The 21964-nt window shown below is 34.7% G+C and overlaps 1 protein-coding gene across 1 annotated transcript in view; it reads left to right on the top strand.

Annotated features, from left to right (window-relative positions):
• Positions 1-21964, top strand: part of CCDC39 (coiled-coil domain containing 39) — a 49672-nt gene that overhangs the window by 9578 nt on the left and 18130 nt on the right. Inside the window, exons 4-13 of the mRNA XM_032630245.1 lie at positions 109-267; positions 1041-1133; positions 1431-1559; positions 4572-4763; positions 7363-7466; positions 7791-7923; positions 11174-11368; positions 12445-12609; positions 15143-15280; positions 17104-17312. Coding sequence (XP_032486136.1) covers positions 109-267; positions 1041-1133; positions 1431-1559; positions 4572-4763; positions 7363-7466; positions 7791-7923; positions 11174-11368; positions 12445-12609; positions 15143-15280; positions 17104-17312 — 1517 coding nt within the window. The remainder of the gene's footprint in view (positions 1-108; positions 268-1040; positions 1134-1430; positions 1560-4571; positions 4764-7362; positions 7467-7790; positions 7924-11173; positions 11369-12444; positions 12610-15142; positions 15281-17103; positions 17313-21964) is intronic.

Here is a 21964-nt window from a genome sequence, read left to right as displayed (position 1 = left end):
AGGCGGACTGTCAACCACTGCGCCACCAGGGAAGCACATGTTTTATTTTAATTTGTACAGTAAATAATGTTTTGTAATTTCCCCATGCCCCATCTCTTTGGAAATTAGAATTACATATTTAAAACTACTCAAAAACTGGATAGTTTGAAATGTCAGATGAACTGGGACCAGCAAGCACTGGAGGCATGGCTGGAAGAATCGGCTCATAAAGATAGTGATGCCCTCACTCTTCAGAAGTATGCACGACAAGATGATAATAAAATTAGGGTGAGATATTATAAATTGTAGTGTTAGATTTTCTCGGAATCTGTAATATATCAACCATTTAATCTAAATTGTACTTATAATTTTAAAGTAGTTCTTAAACATTTTGGGTCTAATAAAGCCAACTATCCTGTCTCTAGATAAATGACTATACTCAAATATCCACAAAATTTTGCTGCAAGTTTTACAGATCCTCTGAAGCCCTTTGTCCATTTAGGGATCTCTGGACTCCCAGTTAAGAATCCTGATTGAGAAGGTTTCTCAAAAGCATTTCAGAAAATAAAGTTTTGTACTAGAACTATGTATAAGTATTTTAACTTCTTTTGTGTAATAGTTTGAATGTTACAGATAGTTTTTGCTGATTTGAGACTATAGTGCTATTGATTAATATATTATTATAACCATTACTTAAAAATCTACTTGTAATTAAATCTGGTAATATTTTAGTATCATGAAACATGCTATTTTCTAATAGATTAATGCCACATACGTTAGTTAAAATAATTTTAAATGGAAAATTATTGTTTAATCTTTTTTCGAATTTACTTTAAAAAGTATTAAAAGTCTTTTTAGAAAGAATTGTGTTATCATTGCAGCACTATGGGTCTAGAAGATAAAGAATATATGTATTATTTTGTAGTTATTTTAGATGTCAAATAAATATGTATAATATAATATGTATATGTATAATATAATACTTAATGTGAGATATGCTAACAGCTTTTATGTTAATAAAATGATAATTATGAATATTTTTGCATGTAATTACATCATAGGCACTGACCCTGCAATTAGAAAGACTGACTGTGGAATGTAATCAGAGAAGAAAGGTACTTGACAATGAATTCGCAGAGACTCTAAGTGCGCAGGTTGGTTTAGTAAAGATTTTTGTTTTGTTTTGTTTTTATGTATTTATTTATTTATTTTTATTTATTTATTTTTTAACATCTTTATTGGGGTATAATTGCTTTACAATGGTGTGTTAGTTTCTGCTTTATAGCAAAGTGAATCAGTTATACATATACATGTGTTCCCATATCTCTTCCCTCTTGCGTCTCCCTCCCTCCCACCCTCCCTATAGTAAAGATTTTTATTTCTTAGTTGTCAAAGTGATGTTTAAAAAGCACTTAAATTCACAGAAATACTATTTGGTCTTCATTTGACAGTTTGAATTGGATAAAGCAGCCCAAGATTTTCGTAAGATTCATAATGAAAGGCAAGAACTCATTCAACAGTGGGAGAACACAATAGAACAGATGCAGAAGAGAGATCGAGACATTGATAACTGTGCCTTGGTAAAGTAGTTGTTTGGTCCTTGCAGCGTTCAGCTGTATTTATCTCTTTTGTATTTAACTCATTCATTTCAAATGTAAATCACACTGTTATTTGAAAGTCACTTTTGTAGCAGGATTCAATAATTTTGGTAAATGTTTTTCAAAGCTGACCCTGTATCCATTTAGAAATGAGATTTCATGAAGATTATTTACTTATGGATATAATGCCAAAGACTGGATCCTGACATCTCTGAAATGTGGGACAAGAGAAGATCAACAGATAATGTTATTGCAGTAAAACCAATGCCCTGACTTATACATGGTTGTCCAAGGTGCATTGGATTTAATATGTGTGCTATTTGTGTGCTAATCAAAGGTGTAGGGAAAGGAGCCTCATGGATAGCCAAAACAGAAGGACTGCAATAAATTTTCCCTTTTGAAACTGAGGTACCCATGATGGGGTGAAAGCTCAGAAGGGGAGGAACACCACACTGATTAAACACAGACCTAGTGTTATCTTTTGCTACTTTCAGAGGTAATTTAGGAGAACTTTTTTTTTTTTTTTCTTGCGTCACGTGGGCCTCTCACTGTTGTGGCCTCTCCCGTCACGGAGCACAGGCTCCAGACGCACAGGCCCAGCAGCCATGGCTCACGGGCCCAGCTGCTCCGCGGCACGTGGGATCCTCCCAGACCGGGGCACGAACCCGTGTCCCCTGCATCGGCAGGCAGACTCTCAACCCCTGCGCCACCAGGGAAGCCCAGGAGAACTTTTTTGGGAAATCATTAAGGGGTAAAATAGTAGTGAGTGAAAATGGGAAGATGATGGAAAGCTGGGAAGGAGAAGGAATTGAGGAGGAAAGAAGGCAGATGAGAAAATGGGCGAACTTCCATTCTGAATATACTCCATGGAAAGGCATTGGCAAGCAGCTCAGGTCGCTGGGAGTTTGGAACTCCCAGGGAGTTTGGAACCACATCCATATCTGGATGTGGTTTACTTGTTAAATGTAACTTATATGTAAAATGTGATTTCTTTATTTTAAACTTCTGTAAGTAATCAACATTTTGTCAACAAAATGGCCTACACCTCCCTAAGGAGGGACTTGGGAGACCCAATGTTAACTATGAGTTCCTCTTATTTCTTAATGCTGATGTTGGTTTCTCTTTCTTGGCTTCATACTGCTTTCAAACATCAAGTCCTGACTGCTTCCTCTGTGTAAATCAAATGTGTCAGATCTAAGACTGCAGATCCATAATCAAATTCTCATACAACCCTGCAGCTAAATTGACTCAGCCTGCTGATTTGGCGGAATCCACAGCTTGTAGCTCTCTGGTCATATCCTCAGTGGTTCCTTATTTATGGGGTGACATTTCCTGGCTGTATGTATTGAAAAAGACTAGGAAGGGAAACAAGAAATTGTTCCATAGGTAGTGGGATGCTTCTAAGTGTTTAACAGCTGGCTCTCAATTTGTGGTATTTCTGATTTCTGTGGCATCACCTGTATGAAAACTTAACTGTGAATAGATTGCCCTGTTAAAAAATGTGAACGCTGAAGTAGGAATTAAAACATCTGATTAAGTGGTAGAAAAATTAATATAAAGCAAGAAATTCTAGAATAATCATTTGACACATATAAACTTAGGAAGTTTTGACCTCCTAAGGTTGAATGAACATAGTAGATAGATGGAATGTTACAATTATAGAATGTTAATTGTTATATAGATGGGAATACTAGATTAAACAAATTTAAAATGTTTTTTAAAATGCAGTAAATCTCAGATATATATTGATTTATATGCTACTATGTACAATATTACATGCAGCATTTCTAAAACTTACTGATTTTAGAACACATACTCTCCCCTGACCCAATCTCCTGGGATTAGTTGTTTGATGGGACCCTATTTCAGAAAAATTGGAAGAAATATATTTTAGGGTAAATTTTCCTTCTCCCTCCAATTCAGTTAACATATTGCCATCAGAATCACCCGTGAAAACCACATATGATCTTTTTTTTCCCCAGCTCTAAAATCTTTATTCCATGTTGCTTAAAAGCTGACCCTCTTTAACATGGCAATTGAAAAATTGAATTCTTCACCATTTGGCCTTAACCTCTACCTTTCCAGCCTAAACCCTATCATCTGTCTCCAACCTTTCTTATTATGTCCCCATTCCATACCCGTCCTCCCACCCTGCACCTTAACCATGTTAGAGTATTTATGCATCCCCATTTATCTTTTTTTTTGCGATACGGGGGCCTCTCACTGTTGTGGCCTCTCCCGTTGCGGAGCACAGGCTCCGGACACATGGGCTCAGTGGCCATGGCTCACGGGCCTAGCCGCTCCGTGGCATGTGGGATCTTCCCGGACCGGGGCACGAACCTGTGTGCCCTGCATCGGCAGGCAGATTCTCAACCACTGCGCCACCAGGGAAGCCCCCCATTTATCTTTTTAGGCCCGGTTCAAATGAAGGCTCTTAGGTAAAGCCTTTTAATGATTTCTCTTGGGTAGATTTCATTATCTCTTTGCTCCCATAGTATTAATACTTTGTCCATACCTCAGTTACTACGTTGTATATTCTAGTTATTTTGTATCCCCAAGACTAGCAAAAAGCCTGCGTGAAGACATTCTTACAGAAACCAATAACAAAAATAAAATTCTCAAAAAATGAAAGAAACTGGTCTTGTGAAATATTTGGAAAATTTCATTGAAATCCAACTTTCCATGTGAAAACTATTCAATACTGTTATATTTTTTACATGTCACCTTTTGTTGATGAAAAATTGACATTTTTTTCATCCCTTTAGCAAAGTACCAGATGGATGAAATAAAATACAGAGATCTTTAAAAAATGAGCTTATAGATATTAGTGTGTGGCATATTAATATTTTATTTTATTAATATAAATTAGTCTGTCTTTAAAAAACATTTTCTTAAGTTTTGGTAAAATAAATGCTATAGAAAAACTAAATTCCTTTTAGTTTTAGTTTTGTTTGTTATATTAAATATATATTTAACATGTATTTTAAATCCTAGGCACTAGCAAAGATAAAACAGGAAATGAGAGAAAAAGAAAATTTGGTTAAAGAAAAGATCAAGTTTTTGGAAAGTGAGATTGGGAATAACACAGAGTATGAGAAAAAAATTTCTGTTGCTGATCGTAAAGTTTTAAAATGTAGAACGGAATATCAATGTCATGAAACTAAGAGAATTCAGCTGAAGGAAGAGGTATGTCAACTAAAAAGACTGGTTTGTGTGTTTATAACAAATTACTATACAAATAAGCATAAAGCCTTTCCTTTGATTAAGAAACTGCCTTCTAGTTCTTTTTGTTACATCCCTTCATGTTGTGGCACTTTTAGGATACTCTAATGAGACCTTGCTTGGATGAAGGCAACAGGGGGCTGTCATTCACATCACAGGTGGTGTGAAGGGCTCCCCCTGGAGTTGTGCAGTGACTAACTTGACTGTCACACATAGTGTTCTGTAAGTGACCCAAGGCAAAAGGCTCCTGAAGGGTCTAGGCTGGAAATCATAATTATAAGATAACCGGCAAATGAGCAAATGTGAAGATGAATTATTGACATCGGTGGTAACTTGAAATGTCCTTCCAGTGCTACATGTGTATGGTGGTTTTAACTCTCAAATTCTAGGTGGAACTACCTGCTGAAGTTCAGTTTCTTACCTTGTTAAGGGAAAATATTTCAATGTGGTAGTGGGACAATGTAGTGGTATAATGTCTTTAAACAGACTAAGAGAGAATAAAATTCTCCTGCTTTGTTCTTTTCTTTTTTTGAGCATACATGCCAACTAGATTATTCCATAGGGAGAGTTAGCAATCCCCTTAGTTAGCAATAAAGGGATCTTTATGAAATTTGTGCCTTGAGGCCATGTTATCTGAAGTTACTGCTATTTGGGTGGGAAATTGTAATATTGCAGAGCATTTTATTCTATAAGTTGTTATACTTTATATTCCTGATAAAGAAGGAAAGATTTTTTTTTCTGTCTGAAGAGAATAATTGAGATCTTGAAAAAGTAAAATAAATGAATTTCTTGCATAAATTAAATGTCACTGCTAATAGCTCATTCTCAACAATTTTTAAGTTTAAACCAATTACAGAAAAGAATCCAGGTATTCATTCATTTATAATTTGCTTATTGAGATAGAATTCACATATCAAATACACCCTTTTGAAGTGTACAATTCAATGGTTTTTAGTATTTCACAGAGTTGTGAAACCATTACCACTAACTAATTTTAGAATATTTTTGTCTTTCAAAAAGAAATCCCATACCCATTAGCAATCACCTTCCTTTCTCCCCTCCTACCAGGCCCTGGCAACTCCTGATCTACTTTCTGTCTCTATGATTTGCCTATTTTGGACATCATACAATATGGTGCATTTTGTGTCATGATTATTTTACTTACACAATGCTTTCAAGGTTCATACAAGCTGTAGCATATAAGAGTACTTCTTTTTCCTCAAAATTTTTTTATTGTGGTGAAATACATGTAATATAACACACATTTACCATCTTAACTGTTTTCAGGTATACAGTGGTATTAAATACATTCCTAATGTTTTACAACCATCACCATCACCCATCTTCATAACTCTTTTCTTGTAAAGCTGAAACTCTGTACCCATTAAACAATAATTTCCCATTTCCCCCTCCTCCCAGCCCCTGGAAACCACCATTCTACATTCTGTCTCTGTGATTTTGAGTACTCTAAGTGCCTCATATAAATGGAATCATAAAGTATTTGTCTTTTTGTGACTGGCCTATTTCACTTATTTTACTCAGCATAATGTCCTCAAGGGTCATCCCTGTTACAGTATATGTCAAAATTTTGTTCCTTTTTAAGGCTGAATACTATTCTATTGTGTGTATATACCACATTTTGCTTATCCATTCATCTGTCAATGGCCTTGGGTTGCTTCCATGTTTTAGCTATTATGAATAATGCTGCTGTGAACATGGGTGAACAATTATTTCAGAATTGCTGATCATATGGTAATTATATTTTTAATTTCTTGAGGAACTGCCATACTGTTTTCCACAGTGGCTGTACCATTTTACATTCCCACTAACAGTGCACAAATGTTCCAATTTCTCCACATCCTTGTCCATACTTGTTATTTTGGGTTTTTTTGATAGTAGCTGTATTAATTGGTGTGAGGTAGTATTTCACTGTAGTTTTGATTTGCATTTCCCTAATGATTAATGATGTTGCATGTCTTTTCATGTGCTTATTTGCCTTTTGCATCTCTTCTTTAGAGAAATATCTATTCAAGGTCTTTGCCCATTTTTGAGTCAGGCTGGGTTTTTGTTGTTGTTGTTGTTGTTGTTGAGTTTTAGAAGTTCTCTATATATTCTGGATATTAATCCCTTACCAGATATATAATTCACAAATATTTTCTCCCATTCTTTGGGTTGCCGTTTTGCTCTGTTACTGTTTTTGTTGTACAAAAGTTTTTAATTTAACGAAGTCCAATTTGTCTACTTTTTCTTTTGTTGCCTGTGCCTCTGGTGTCATATTGAAGAAATCATTGCCACATACAATGTTGTGAAGCTTTTGTTCTATGCACTTTTAACTCATATATGTAGTTCTCTATAATATGCCAGGATTTACAAGTTATTTAAAATTTAATATCAGATCAAAAAGAAAAATTGTTAAATATGTATTACAGCAACATGGTTATTATGTTTATGGTTGTGATGTAAGTTAGAAATTAATGTGTTCATAATAGAACTTCTCAGAAATGATATTAATTTATAAGATGTAGAGTAAATATATAATTTCTCTCTGTTAACTAATAAATAGCTGGATACTTTAAAAGCCACTGTGAATAGAAGTTCTAGTGATTTAGAAGCTCTGAGGAAAAATATTTCCAAAATAAAGAAGGACATTAATGAAGAAACAACAAGGTAAGAAAAAAGGTATTTAAATATGTTTATAGTTTTTGACTATTTCTAGAAAAAATATTGAATATTTGATTTTTTGGTTAAATAACTGTAAAATTATAGCTACTAAATTATTAAACTTAAAAAAATTTTCCTGGGTTTTTCAGTACGAAGGCTTAGGAGCAATATTTTTATGGCTTATTATATACGCATTGATAATAAAAAGATTTATGGCAAAAGAAATTTTCAAGTTATATGAAGAAATCTTAGGATAAACTATTCCTTATTTGTTTGCATTAAATATCTTTTAGACATGTTTTCTATTTTTTCCTTATAAATTCTCTATAGGTTACACAAAATTAAAAATCATAATCAGATTGTAAGAAAAAAATTAAAGCAGATAACTGAGAAAACTACGTCTGTAGAGGAGAAAGCTACCAACTTGGAAGACATGCTAAAGGAGGAAGAAAGAGGTGTGAAAGTAAGTTTAGTTTCGTTTTTTTAAAAAAAATCACAGTAGGGTTTCCCTGGTGGCATAGCGGTTAAGAATCTGCCTACCAATTCAGGGGACACGGGTTCGAGCCCTGGTCCGGGAAGATCCCACGTGCCGTGGGGCAGCTAAGCCCGTGTGCCACAACTACTGAAGCCTGCGTGCCTAGAGCTGGTGCTCCGCAGCAAGAGAAGCCACCGCAATGAGAAGCCTGCACACTGCAACAAAGACCCAATGCAGCCAAAAATAAATAAATTAAAGAAAAAAATCACAGCAAATTTAGCAATAGTGAATAAATTAGACTCTTGAGATCAGAGGAGAAGGTCTTTTACGAGGCTCTGATTTCTGGGGTGATTGCATTTGTAATTAGATTGTTGAGTTGTTGTACCTCTTTTTATCTTCAGCTCCTAATTCTCCATTTGTTTCACTTTCAGCATTTAACTTTGTCTTCTTTTAGAGGTATAGCCCTTCTATCTTAAATTCCATGTCTTTTCAATGCCTACTGTGTCTCTGTCCCTGTTTGCCATTCCTATACTTTTTTTTTGGCTGCATTGGGTCTTTGTTGCTGCGTGCAGGCTTTCTCTAGTTGCTGCAAGCAGGGGCTACTCTTCGTTGCGGTGCTCGGGTTTCTCATTGCAGTGGCTTCTCTTGCTGCGGAGCACGGGCTCTAGGCACACGGGCTTCAGTAGTTGTGGCTCACGGGCTCTAGAGCACAGGCTCAGTAGTTGTGGCACACAGGCTTAGTTGCTCCGCAGCATGTGAGATCTTCCCGGACCAGGGATCAAACCCATGTGTCCCTGAATTGGCAGGTGGATTCTTAACCACTGTGCCACCAGGGAAGTCCTTGTATATATGTTCTCACATTGCAAATGCATCTTGAAAAATGCCCGTGTTTTACAACTTATTTCCACCAGATTATCATCTTTTTTGTTTGTGATCAAGTTTCCCCCAGTGGTCTACATTCGTTGCATGTATTTCTTCATCATCTGTTATCTCTTTAACCTCTTGCAGTCTGGCACCATTTATTGGTAAACAGACTTTTAAATGCTAACACTTTTACTAACTTCACTGGCATACCCCTTCTACCTTAAGCTCTTTGGCATTCTGGTAGAATTAAAGCCGATTTTTAAGGAACTGGAAAAGGCTGGTTCACCGTTCCCTCTTTGAAAACTTCAAAATTATTTGTGTGACCTATCACTGTAGGCACTACTTTCTGCTTTTACTCTTTTTTTTTTTTTTTTTTTTTTTTTTTTGCGGTACGCGGGCCTCTCACTGTTGTGGCCTCTCCCGTTGCGGAGCACAGGCTCTGGACGCGCAGGCTCAGCGGCCATGGCTCACAGGCCCAGCCGCTCAGCGGCATGTGGGATCTTCCCAGACCGGGGCACGAATACGTGTCCCCTGCATCGGCAGGCGGACTCTCAACCACTGCGCCATCAGGGAAGCCCTTACTCTTTTTTATGATGGGGGAAGAGGAGGGGTAGCTGAAGGTGGTGGTAAAATCCCCCATTTGCTGAGGCCTATATGAAGTATGGTTTCATTTGTATTTGGAGAATCTAGCTTCCTCAGTGTGCTGTTGTATGTTTAAAATTCCTGAGTAGCGAAGTCATGCAACAGTCTTGACCTGAGTGGTATTTGAGTCCAAATCATACAACATTATTAAAAAAAAAAAGTTGTGGATTTTTTTCCCCTAAGAGCATGATTTTCTGTAGTACATGGAACGGGATAGTATTAGAACTTATTTGAAGTCTGTAAAGACTGAAGTTTGTATGAAATACACCTTCTGAAGACATAATTAAAAACTAGTGATATTTTTAAAGAAATTAGCTGAATTAGAAAACAATGAGATTGGCAGCATGTGTACTGATTGTGCTGTAGCAGGGCTGGGTTCATAATCTTGTTTTTTGTGGTTATTGGGGGTTTTTGTTTGTTTGAAAAAAATCTCAACTCTATATATTTTGCTGTTATTCACCACCAAGCACTGACTTTAAAACTCTGCCAAGCAGTCTCAGAAGGTCTTAAACCCAGTGAAAATTGTCTATTATATGAAAAAGAATGCATTTTATAAGGTTATATCAGATATTTCTTGATTTGTGAAAATTTAAATGTGCCAGTCACAGACTTCTTTTGTTTCATATTGAGGTTCATTGGATGCCAAAGGGAAATATGCTTATCTGGGTATAAGAACACAGAGGGAAATTATTTCAACATTTTAAAATGAGAGCTTTCAATAGATCTTGGCATGGGAGATCTGTTTGAAACCTAGAATATATTGATGTGGCACTGTGAGATCAAGACGGACCTGCCTCCTGAGAAAGGAGAAGTGGGAATGGGGTACCAGTTTCTATTTGCTAGAGGGCTGCACATGTAGGGAAGTCAGCTGCAGGCAAGGTGTGAGTAAGGGATAGTGATAGTGCCAGTAGTGTGTTGGGGCCAGCTCTCACCAGCTCACAAGAGCTGATAGTTAAATTTTCTGGAATTTTTAAAGTCAAATGCTAAACATAGCTACTATTAAAAATCAAATTATATAGACTTACAATTAAATAAATTATATTAAAAATAAAAGTAATATGTACTCAGTACATATCACTTGCAAATTATTTTACTGCATTTTACTGTTATCTATGCTTTTAAGGTTACTTAAGACTATTAACATCTGTTATATCTGTCTAGTAGATATACTACATAATGGTCTGCTATGGCATATCTCTTCCTAGCTCTGCATTTAGAGGAATCATGTTAGTAGCTTGAAACTGGCCATAGTGGGAATAAAATAATCATAGAAATCAGCCTCTTCCCTGTAACCTCCCATCTACTAGAAAGCTGATGGTTAAAATTTATCTGCTCACCACTGGATAGTACCAAAAAGAAGGTGGGAGATTTCTTCCCTTAACACTCTCAATACTTTAGTAAACTTTGTGAGCTTAGAAGCTGTGTGTCTTCAGTATATTTTATGTTCTAAGGAGACCAGTGGAATGGTCAAATTCTAAGGCTAAGGTGACATAGGATAGAATTAAGATGACAGATCAAGGTGCATGACACAGGAATAGAAAACTACTATTCTAGTCTACTAGACTAGAGTAGACTACAAGCAATGTTGGGGATTTGTTGAAACTGTGGGAAGGGCTTTATATTCTTAAGGGCTAAAATGAGGGTTCATTTATGACCCCCAAATTATAATATTCATGCAATAAAACATTACAAGGTATTATATTTCATTAATCATTGTTATTCTTATTATCAGGAAGTAGAAGTTCAGTTGAACATAGTGAAGGATGTGCTATTTAAGAAAGTTCAGGAATTACAGACTGAGACAATGAAAGAAAAAGCTGTTGTATCTGAAATTGAAGGAACACGTTCTTCTCTAAAGCACCTCAACCATCAGTTACATAAACTGGACTTTGAAACCTTACAGCAGCAAGAAATTATGTACAATCAGGTAGATGTTACTCTTATGAATGTCTTCATATTGATTTGTTATAATTGTGATGGTCAAGATACTGCAGTGTCCTAAGAAAACAAAGATTTCTAAGAACTCTTGGGGTGGGGGGATAGACAGATGCTGAAGATGGGATATCATGTTAGGTCAGCGAAGGGTGAGGGGGCCTTAAAAGCTATTTTTTTTTCTTGATCTGAAATAAATAGAGAAGAGGATCGACAGCTCTAGTGAGGGAGACCATGCTTTAAAGGAACCTGGAGCAACTGGACCTGGAGTAAAACAAAACAAGGAATGGGATGTCTGAAACCTAGAAAAACTGTATGTTGGGAATTCCTTGTCAGTCCAGTGGTTAAGACTCCACGCTTCCACTGCAGGGGGTGCGGGTTCAATCCCTGGTCAGGGCACTAAGATCCCACATGCCACACAGCGTGACCAAACAAACAAATAAACAAAACCCCAAACCCCTATGACTGTATGTTGTGCAAACATCGGCATCCCCACCCCCAACCCTAGACCAAAAAATGTTTTAAATTTTTTTCCTTTTTTGTTCTATTTATATATTCTGTCTCATGTTAATTTCTTAATGTCCTCCCTCTCTATGTCTTAATTTCCCCATCTAATGTGTTCTTAGTTTCTCAAAATTAGACTCTAAAGTATAATTTTCAGAATAATTCTTTAGAAGTTCATCATATTTGAGACTTTCATGGCTAACAATTTGTGATTCTTTTTTTGTACTCCTTAGAAAATGTACCCTCAAAATCCATATCCATGTAAATCCAGTGGATTTACTGATGTTCCATCATGGGAGTATGATAAATGACCACCTAGCTGCTTTATTATATTTTCAGATTAGTTCTGTGTTACTATCACGTACTCTGGTTGTTGAAGAATAGTTTGCTCTTTCTTCCCTTACAGTAAGAAGGATTTCATCCTATAAATCACTGAAGGGTGAAAGTGACTTTAGTAAATGGTGACATCAGGCCAAATTCATAAGAAAGTATTTACAGTGTTTTTGCATTTATAGAAATGGTTTTAACCGTTTCTTCTTACTAACTTACCTTTAAAACCTGTAACAGGATTTTTACATTCAACAAGTGGAACGCCGAATGTCACGGTTAAAGGGAGAAATTAACTCAGAAGAAAAACAAGCCCTTGAAGCAAAAACTGTTGAACTTCAAAAGACATTGGAAGAGAAAAAATCTACATTTAACCTTTTGGAAACACAGATCAAGAAGCTTCATGTAACTTAGTTAAAATACTTTTTATGCTTCAAATATCCTAGTCATCATTTTGTTTTAAGTCAACGTGTTCCTAAGACTTGACTTTGGATAGGATAATTGCCAAGCTACCCATATGTATAACAAGTGTATGAGCTAATGCTTATATTTCTATACTGACTATGAGAATGTAACATTACTATTGATTATGCATTTACTGTATGCTAAGTATATGCCTTTAGTATCTTATTTCATTTAATCCTTATAAATGTCTTGTGATGAAGATAATACTTGTTTTACAGATTAAGTAACTTGTCCATGATTACAGCTAGGATTTGATCCGTGGTCCATGTGACTTAAAAATAGTCTTAAATAGTACATGATTTAAAAAATTGATAAATTCCAGTTTTCTATTATGTATCTGCCATAATAACTTGATTGCTTTTTATGTCTGAAGTGGCATCTAAAAGAAGCTGCTCTTTTATGGGTCATCTATTTTTATTCAAATATTTACTTAGTTACATATTTCAGATGACTCAGTTTTGTTAATACGGTAAAAATGTTCTTCATCTTTAGGTACTTTAATGTTTATGGCAATATAAAACCTGTGTTAGGGGAATCTGTGTAATATAAAACCTATGTTAAAGTGTAACTGGGAAGTTTACAGTGGGAAGAGTGAAGGAGTGAAAACATGGACCTGAATAGGGGGAGAACTCCAGAGGTTTAAAAGTTAAACAGCTGGAAAGGCTAGTGATGAGTGTCCTCTAGTGGTTCTAAGAAGAATTGCCCTGAATTCCTTCAGGGCTACAAAGGTGAAAGGGAGCTACTACTTTTTTAAATTAGGGGAAAAAAAAATTAACATGACAAAATATTGGTTTGGAGTGGTTTGTAGCCTGATTAAATTTTTAGAAGACTGTTTCCTTGGTTTAGTGGAAAAGAGCAGAACCGGTTTTGAATGTCAAGGTTACACCACTAACTGATATTTTAACTTTTCTGAGTCCTAGTTTACTCATTTTAAAATGGAAAACAATATTTAATATTATTTTAGGGCATTTGGGAGAATTAGAAGCAATGTATGTCTTAACACAGTGCTTTTAGTAGGTACTCAATAAATGGTATTTTTTTAATTACATAGAATATGAGAATATTAGTGCTACAGAATAATAGGAGGGTGACATTTGTATCTGGACATGTTTTTTGACCCTAGCCTGAACTGTGTCTGTTTTCCTGTGTGAGGATGGTTCTAGTGTTCCTCCTTTTAGCTACCCTGGGGCTCTGTCCATTATGCAGTTGGCTAGTACTTATGCCTATCCCAGCTGGTTTTGACAGAGAGGTAAATAAATTAATAAAGATATTAAAGCTAGTTAAGCTTCTAATGAAGGTTTTCTCTTCTCAATAGTAGCATTAGATTGTAAAGTCATTCTGCATTCTCTTTCCCATGCCACTCCATCTATTATTTTGAATAGTAGAGACAAATTTCTTCTGGTTGAAAATTACCTTGAATTAAAAATTTCATTCTAAAAGTTAATTTTATGAAATCACATCTTTATGTGAAAAAAAATTCTTAATGTCTTGCTTCAATCTTAAGTCCTGATAGTTCAGAGGAATACAGGCAGTGAGAAGGGCAGGGGAGGGAAGAAGGAAGGGACAGAGGAAGAGAGAGAGAGAAAGAGAGAGAGAGAAGGGAGACAGATCTTGGCAATAGAAACGTTTTGCTTTATGTCCCCTAAGAGGGGCTAAGGGGGACAAAGGGAACAAACCTTGTTCTGGTTCTGAGTGGGAGGGAGGATACAAACTGGTATAAAGCTAGAAAACTAATATCTGAGTATGTATGACCCATTTATTCATTCAGTGGAATTAGATCTTATCTAGCATTTTTCTCTCCAGCAGTATGTGATTATATATGTAATAATAATAATAATAATAGACACTTCCATGTGTCAAACATTGTTGCACATATTCTTTGACAGTAAATTCTTTAACCCTCACAACAACCCAGGTAGGTAGGTATAGTTATCATCTCCATTTTGGAAATGAGGAAACTGAGGAAACTGAGGAAGAGTATGTTGCCCACTGGGGTTGGATGGCTAATATATAATTAAGGCTGTCTGATTCCAGAGCTTGTAGTTAACCAAGACCCTATGCTTTCTCAGACTGTTAATGTTTTTACCTTCTGAGACTTGGGTTGAATCAAATAATGAACTCCAGAAGGTGAACCATGTATTTAACCAAAGCTTGAACTCCACCCTCCCATTTCTCCCCGTAAATGGCAAGGACGTAATAGTTCAGTTTGAACTGTAATCATACATAATATTTCCTAGAATTATTGAACTCAAACTGAACCCAAACATCAATAGATAATAAAAATGAAAATGCTTCTATGTGAACATCCATGTATATTCTATTAGAGACATAAGAGCATGAAGGGTGAGATTTATAATATTATATTATAAATATTTAATGGAGCATATGGTTTAATGTAAGTCATGTTTAGTAGTATGTATTTAATATTGTTATTTAAAATATGTATTTATGTACCGTTTTTTCCTCTTTACAGAATGATCTTTACTTTATCAAGAAGTCAAATAGTAAAAATCGTGATGAAAAACAGTCCCTCATGACCAAAATAAATGAACTAAACCTCTTCAATGACAGATCAGAGAAAGAACTTAATAAAGCCAAAGCTTTGAAACAGGTGCAATAGAATCATATGTATATATAATATTAAAAAACACATATTTTCATGCTAATTGTAGAAAAATTTAAAATACCAAATTATAAAGAAGAAAATAAGTCACTATAATCACTGTAGAGAAGATAAAGTGTTATAGTATATTATTTTCTTTCAGTCTTTTAAAGAAAATTGGCTTTATATATTATATTCAAAAATTTAAAAGTATATTGCACATGTCTCCTAAACATTAATTATCTTTAAAGGCTTCCTACAGTCCATTGCATGAAGTTACCGTAATTTATTTAACCATCTCCTATTTTTGGATATGTGTTTCTAGTGTTTGGCTATTCTAAATGGTGCTATCATGTACTGTGCACATATTTCGTTGTACAGTTGTTCATGTATCTCCTTAGGATAAATTTCTAGCTGTATAATTATGGTTCAAAAAGAATGAATATTTTCAGTGTCTTGAAACTATTTTCAAGCCAAATTGCCTTCTAGAGGGTTCAGTTAATACTCCTACCAGCAGTGTGTAAGCATTCTATTTTACTCACCACCACCAGGGCTGGATAATATAATTTATAAAATTATTGTCAATTTGATGGGCAAACATGGTATCTCATTGTTTTTAGTCTGCACTTTAGAAATTGGTGACATTTTAAAGCATTTTATGTTTAAACATAAAATTTAAAATACTTATGTTTCAATTAAAATGTTTAAACATTTTTTTCTATTATATTCCATAATTTTTCTTTTGGATTTCTAGTTCATTTTCTTGCCCATATTTCCATTAGGAGGTTTATATGTTTCTTTATTTATTTGGTTGTGCTGGGTCTTAGTGGTGGCAGGTGGGCTCCTTAGTTGTGGCTCGTGGGCTCCTTAGTTGTGGTATGCAAACTCTTAGTTGTGGCACACATGTGGGATCTAGTTCCCTGACAAGGGATTGAACCCGGGGCCCCCTGCATTGGGAGTGCAGAGTCTTATCCACTGCGCCACCAGGGAAGTCCCCAGGTGGTTTATATTTTTTAAATGCTTGGCAAAAGATCTTCATATGTTAAAATATTAACTCATAAATATTTGTCCCATTGTCTTTAAATTTCTATTCAGTTTTTTTTGACATAAAAACTTTTTTTAACATTATATGTTTGAGTATTTTTCCCTGTATAATTTTTATGCTTAGAAACTTTTTCATCACACTAAAAATCAAACAGATATTTACTATTTCTAGTGGCTGCACTGGTTTAATCTCTTACATTAAGTTCTTTCATTCACCTGGCATTTATTTTTGGTACATATGAGATATGGGGATCTAATCTGTTTCTCCAGCTAACAAGCTTTGTTTTGAATTCACAAAATCTTATATTCTAGAGTGTTTTTTCTGGGCTTTCTATTCTGAAAACTGATCTATTAGTGTGATCTTGTGTCAGCACTCTACTCATGACTGAACTGTTTTAAAATAAAAAGGTATTTACACATTATTTTGTAAGATTTAGTTTAGAATATAAAAATGCTCATCCATTGGGTTTCATATATTTGCTGGACATTGTAACTTTCAATTTTATATGTTCTTCTTTTTGTTTTTTTAGTAAACTTGAATTTAAAATTGAATTATAATAAAAGACTTGGAATAACCATAAACCCTTTCCTTAAAATAAAAATAAAAGGAAAATCAGTCATGACTCAGAGCAATCTAAATTTAACCCTAATTAATATCTTGGTCAATGGTCAAATTAGAAAATGTTATATTTTCAAGTTTGACTTTTGTAGCAATAAAAAGGAAATATATTTTGGTTTGGATATGCAAATTATTATTTCAATATTTGACGATTTTGTTATGTTGATAGGATTTGATGATAGAAGACAATCTTTTAAAACTTGAGGTTAAACGTATTCGAGATATGCTTCACAGTAAGGCAGAAGAAGTTCTTTCTCTGGAAGAAAGAAAACAGCAATTACACACTGCTATGGAAGAACGGAATGAAGAAATTAAGGTTCACAAAAAAATGCTTGCATCACAAATAAGATGTGTTGATCAAGAACGGCAAAATATAAGGTAACAATTAGAGTTTTAAAATCCTGCTCACAAATTTTAAAAACGTTAAGAGTAATGTCAGAAGAACTGACTGCTCCCTCCACCACCCTGGATGTCCATCTTTTTCTTATTTGTTTGAAAAAGCTTTTAATATAATACATAGGCCATATTTTAGCTACAAATCTATGCTTTTCCCTCTCTTTCCTTAGGCTAACTCCTCATTCTTTAGAGTTATCCTTTTACCTTAAGATCATTAATCTCCTTGGAACTGATTTTTGTGTATGGTTTGTGGTAAGGGTCCAATAACATGCTTTCCCTTATGGATACCCGACAGCTGCATTTATTGAAGCAGTTTTCCCCTAGAGATTTCGCATATCTTTTATAAGATTTATTCCTGGATACATGCTATTTTTTCTTAATGTTACTATCAGTGTTATCTCCTTTTAAAGCATTTCATTTTTGGTTTGTTGCTGGTGTATAGAAATGCAGTTGATTTCTGTATATTAAGTATTCAGCAGCCTTGCTTAAATTTTTATTAATTCTAACAATTGATCTGTAGATTCTACTTTCTAGGTATTTCACTGACATCATTTGCAAATAACAGTTTTGTGTCTTCCTTTTCAATCTTTATAACTTTTCTTGTTCTTACTTTATTGTCCTTGTTATCTAACCTCCAGTTCAATGCTGAATAGCAGTGGTGATTGCAGGTACCCTTGTCTTGCAGGTGGTTGATCTTAAAGGGAAAGTTTTAACTGTTTTATCTTTAAGTATCAAGTTTACTATAGTGTTTTTTTGAGATTCTCTTTATAATATTAAGTGAGTTCCCATCTATTTTCATTCTTTGCTAAGAGGTTGTTTTAATTTGTTTAATCAGGAATGAATGTTGACTATTATATGCTTTTTTTGTACTCACTGATATGATGTAGCTTCTTCAGTCTGTTAATATAATTGAATATATTGATTGCTTTTTCAAAGTTAAAACAAACTTACATTCCTGTAATAAATACAGCTATTTGTTACATATTACATTTTGTATGTATCTAGATTTGGTTTGCTAATATTTTTATACAATTTTTGCATCTATGCTTATAATTCTCTCTCTCCTGCCCTTGTCAAATTATCAGGTTATTAAGGTTACATCTACTTTTATAAAATGATCTTTGTGCTTCTTATTTTTCTACACTCTGCATAAGCTTGTAAAAGAGCAGAATTATATCTTTCTTGAATTTTCAAATACCTCACCAGTAAAGCCATTGGACATCTGGAGTTTTTTGAGGGGGATTTTCAACTGTTGGTTTAATCATTTTATTGGTTATAGGACAATGAAGATCTTGTATTTTTTTCTTGAATCTATTTTAGTAAGTTATATATTTTTCCTAGGAAAAATTTTCCATCTCTTCTAAATTTTCAAAGTTATTACCATAAAGTTGTTCACAATATTTTTATTTTATTTTATTATATATTTAATAGCTGCAGTGCTTGTAGCTTTTCATTCCTGATATTGGTTATTGTGACTTCTCTTTTTTGGGTGGGATAAGTCCTGCCAGTAGTTAATGAATTTTATTACTCTTTGAAAAGAATAAACTCTTGCTGATTTTTCTCTATTGTGAATTCATTTTCTATTTTATTAATTGCTGCTCTCACATTTACTATTTCTTTCTTCTATTTTTGTGGATTTATTTTTATGTTCTTTTCCTAACTTCTTGAGATAAGATGCTTAGCTAATTAGTTTTCCACTTTGAAGGCTAAAGCAATTCCCTGAAGTATTACCTAGCTGTATCCCACACAATTCTCTGTAACGGCCAGATAGTAAATATTATAGGTTTTGCTGGCCATATAGTCTCTGTTGCAACAACTTGACTCTGCCACTATGGAGTGTAAGCAGCCCTAGACAAAATGCAAATAAATGAGTGTGGCTGTGTTCCACTTTATGGACACCGAAATTTGAATTTCATAGAATTTTTGTATTTCATGAAATAGAAACTTTCTCTTGATTTTTCAACCATTGTACATTAAAAAATGTAAAAGCCATTCTTTGCTCATGGGCTGTACAAAAACAAGTAGCAGGTATAGGATGGTTTGCTGACCTTGGCTTTTTATCTCTAAGTGGTACCATTCCACTGTATGTGTCTACCCTAATTTATATATATATTTACCTGTTGATGAATATTTCAGTTGTTTCCAGTTTGGGGCTATTACAGATAAAGCTGCTATTAACATATGTGTTCTTGGTATGGACATATGCTTTCTTTTCTCTTGAGTAGATACCTAGAAGTGGAATAGCTGGATCATATGGTAGGTATTCTCTTTGTCTTTCTGTTCTTTCATTGGTTTTACTGAATTTTTCCCCTTTTTTCCTCTTTGTTTGTAGTATGTATATTCTAATTTAAATTATTTTATTTTTAAATTCAAAAGAAATTCTAATCTTCCTATCTCTCTGAATACTGAAGATTAGTTACTATTATTTTTTCCTTCCTAAAATAGTTACAACTTTTAGCATGTTTTACTGCTGTATTTCCTTTCTCCATCTTTCATTTATTATTGAAATCACCGATTATAGTTTCGGGTTGTTATTTGTTTTTAATGTTATGTCTCTGCTTTGAAAAGAACTCTTTCTTATAACTTGCATTAAACTGTACAGCCAATTGCCAGCAATAATTTCAACCTAGCTACGTGTTTTACTTGTTTCTTGGTTTAATATTCTTTCATGTATCTTTTGTTATTCTATTTCCTTGGATTCTTATTTCATTTCTCTGGAATATGTTTTGAAACTTTTTCTCAAGAACTGATGTTTTCTGAAATTTTCGAGTCCTTGTATGCTTAAAACATATTTATTCTTCCCCATGTTTGAATTACAGTCGAAGTTTGAAAGTGTTGTTTCATATTCTTCCAGATTAAAGTGTTGTTTATGGGAGGTCTGGTTCCAGATAGGGAACCTGGTTTTTGTTTTCTTTCTGGAAGCTTTGGGACAATGTTTTTATTTGGGGGATTTCAGAACTTTCATGGGTGTGTCTGGGTGTTTTATCCTTTTTCTTGTTTGACCCTTGGTGAGCTCCTTCAATTATTTCATTCAAGTCTTTCTTCATATCAGGAAAATATTTTTCTGTTAGTTTTTCAATTTTTTTTTCTCACACCACTCTCTCCATCTGTTGCTCATTTTTGTTGCTCCACTCTCTCCATCTGTTGCTCTCCATCTGTTGCTCAAGACTAAGACTGGATGCTTAGTCTTCTAGATTTCTTAACTTTTCTCTCATTTTAATTTTTTATTCTTTTTATTCCACTTTTTAAGGTATTCTCTCTCGCCCCATTAGCATCCTTTCTGTCTTCTCCCCATACCCTGCCCCTCTGTCTTTCTCCTCTCTCTATATCATTGATTCAGTCTTTCGACCTGCTTCGTTTCCGACCTGGTGGTCCCCCTCTCCCGGGAGGTCACCATGTTGAGGCCCAACTTAGTGCGGACACCCAGTTGGCATAGCACACTACAGTACAGAGCTCGTGGGCTCAAGAGATCCTCCTGCCTTAGCCTCCTGAGTGGCTGTCACTACAGGCTTGTGCCCACCATGCCCAGTATTCTTTACTACTTTTAAATTAAAAAGTGGAGATTATTTGAGAGAACTCTTATTCTTTCATTGGTTCTTTCTTTTCATAGCAGCCCATTCTTGTTTTACGGGCATTTTTGGATGTAATATCCTTTCATGTTTTAGAAGATACTAATTAGAATACTTTGAAAGTTTTTTTCTATCCCATACATTATCTTTGTTTCTCCTAGGGTCTATTCTGTCTTTGCTCATTTTGTTCTTTTCATTCATACCGTTAGCTTTTCATAAATGCTGATAATCTTTGGCTCTGTTATATTTATTAACAAATGCTTAATTAATAATCATGGTGATTGGTATAGCTGGCTGGTATGGGTTCCTTCTGCAATTAGGTAGATTGCTTTTTCTAACAGGTCTCTCCCCTAACTGGGAGGGCTGACTGTAAACTCTGGGCTAGTCTGTCCTGTAAGGAGCATAAGGGGTTTATTTTGGGCAATGAAAGGTTTCATTTCTGGCTGGCACTGCCTTTCTTTTTTATTAACCTCCATTGTTGTGGAGGCCTGGAATTACTTCATGCTCTTTTTTGCTTTTCTCTCCAGCTTCAACATACAATGTTAGGAACTCTGGTAATTTTGAGGGTTATCACTGGAGCATAAATAATTCCTGCCAACATTTCTATGTACTTTGAGGGGTTGAGGAGCGTGGCCCAGATGTTCTATAGGCAATCCTTTTATTAATTACCTTGACAGTAGCCTCAGAGATCACTCTTGCTCTTTTTATTTCTTATTACTGAGTTTGGATTTTCTCCAGACTTCTTTGGTGAAAAATGGCTCTTATTACTATATAATCTTCTGAATCTCCATTTTTTTTCATCCTGTCAATCATATTCCATTTGTTTTCCATTTTTCATGAATTCATGAAAAAATTTTCTTTCTTTTCCCAGAGCTGTGGTGGGTTTTTTGGTTTATTTTTCTTTTAATCTTTTCCATTTTAGGAAGGAGGAGAGAGATTCTTGTGCTCAGTCTACCATCTTAAGCTAGAAGGGCAACAAGACTTGTCTTTTAAAATCACATAAAGGACGAGTACATATTTTCTGATGAAACAATAATAATACTTCAAAATAAGTAAAGCTGTAAC

Source organism: Phocoena sinus, chromosome 4 (genome assembly GCF_008692025.1).
Source record: "Phocoena sinus isolate mPhoSin1 chromosome 4, mPhoSin1.pri, whole genome shotgun sequence".
Lineage (NCBI taxonomy): Eukaryota > Metazoa > Chordata > Mammalia > Artiodactyla > Phocoenidae > Phocoena > Phocoena sinus.
Note: the sequence above shows the minus strand (reverse complement) of the source record. Positions and strands in the feature narration are given on the sequence as shown.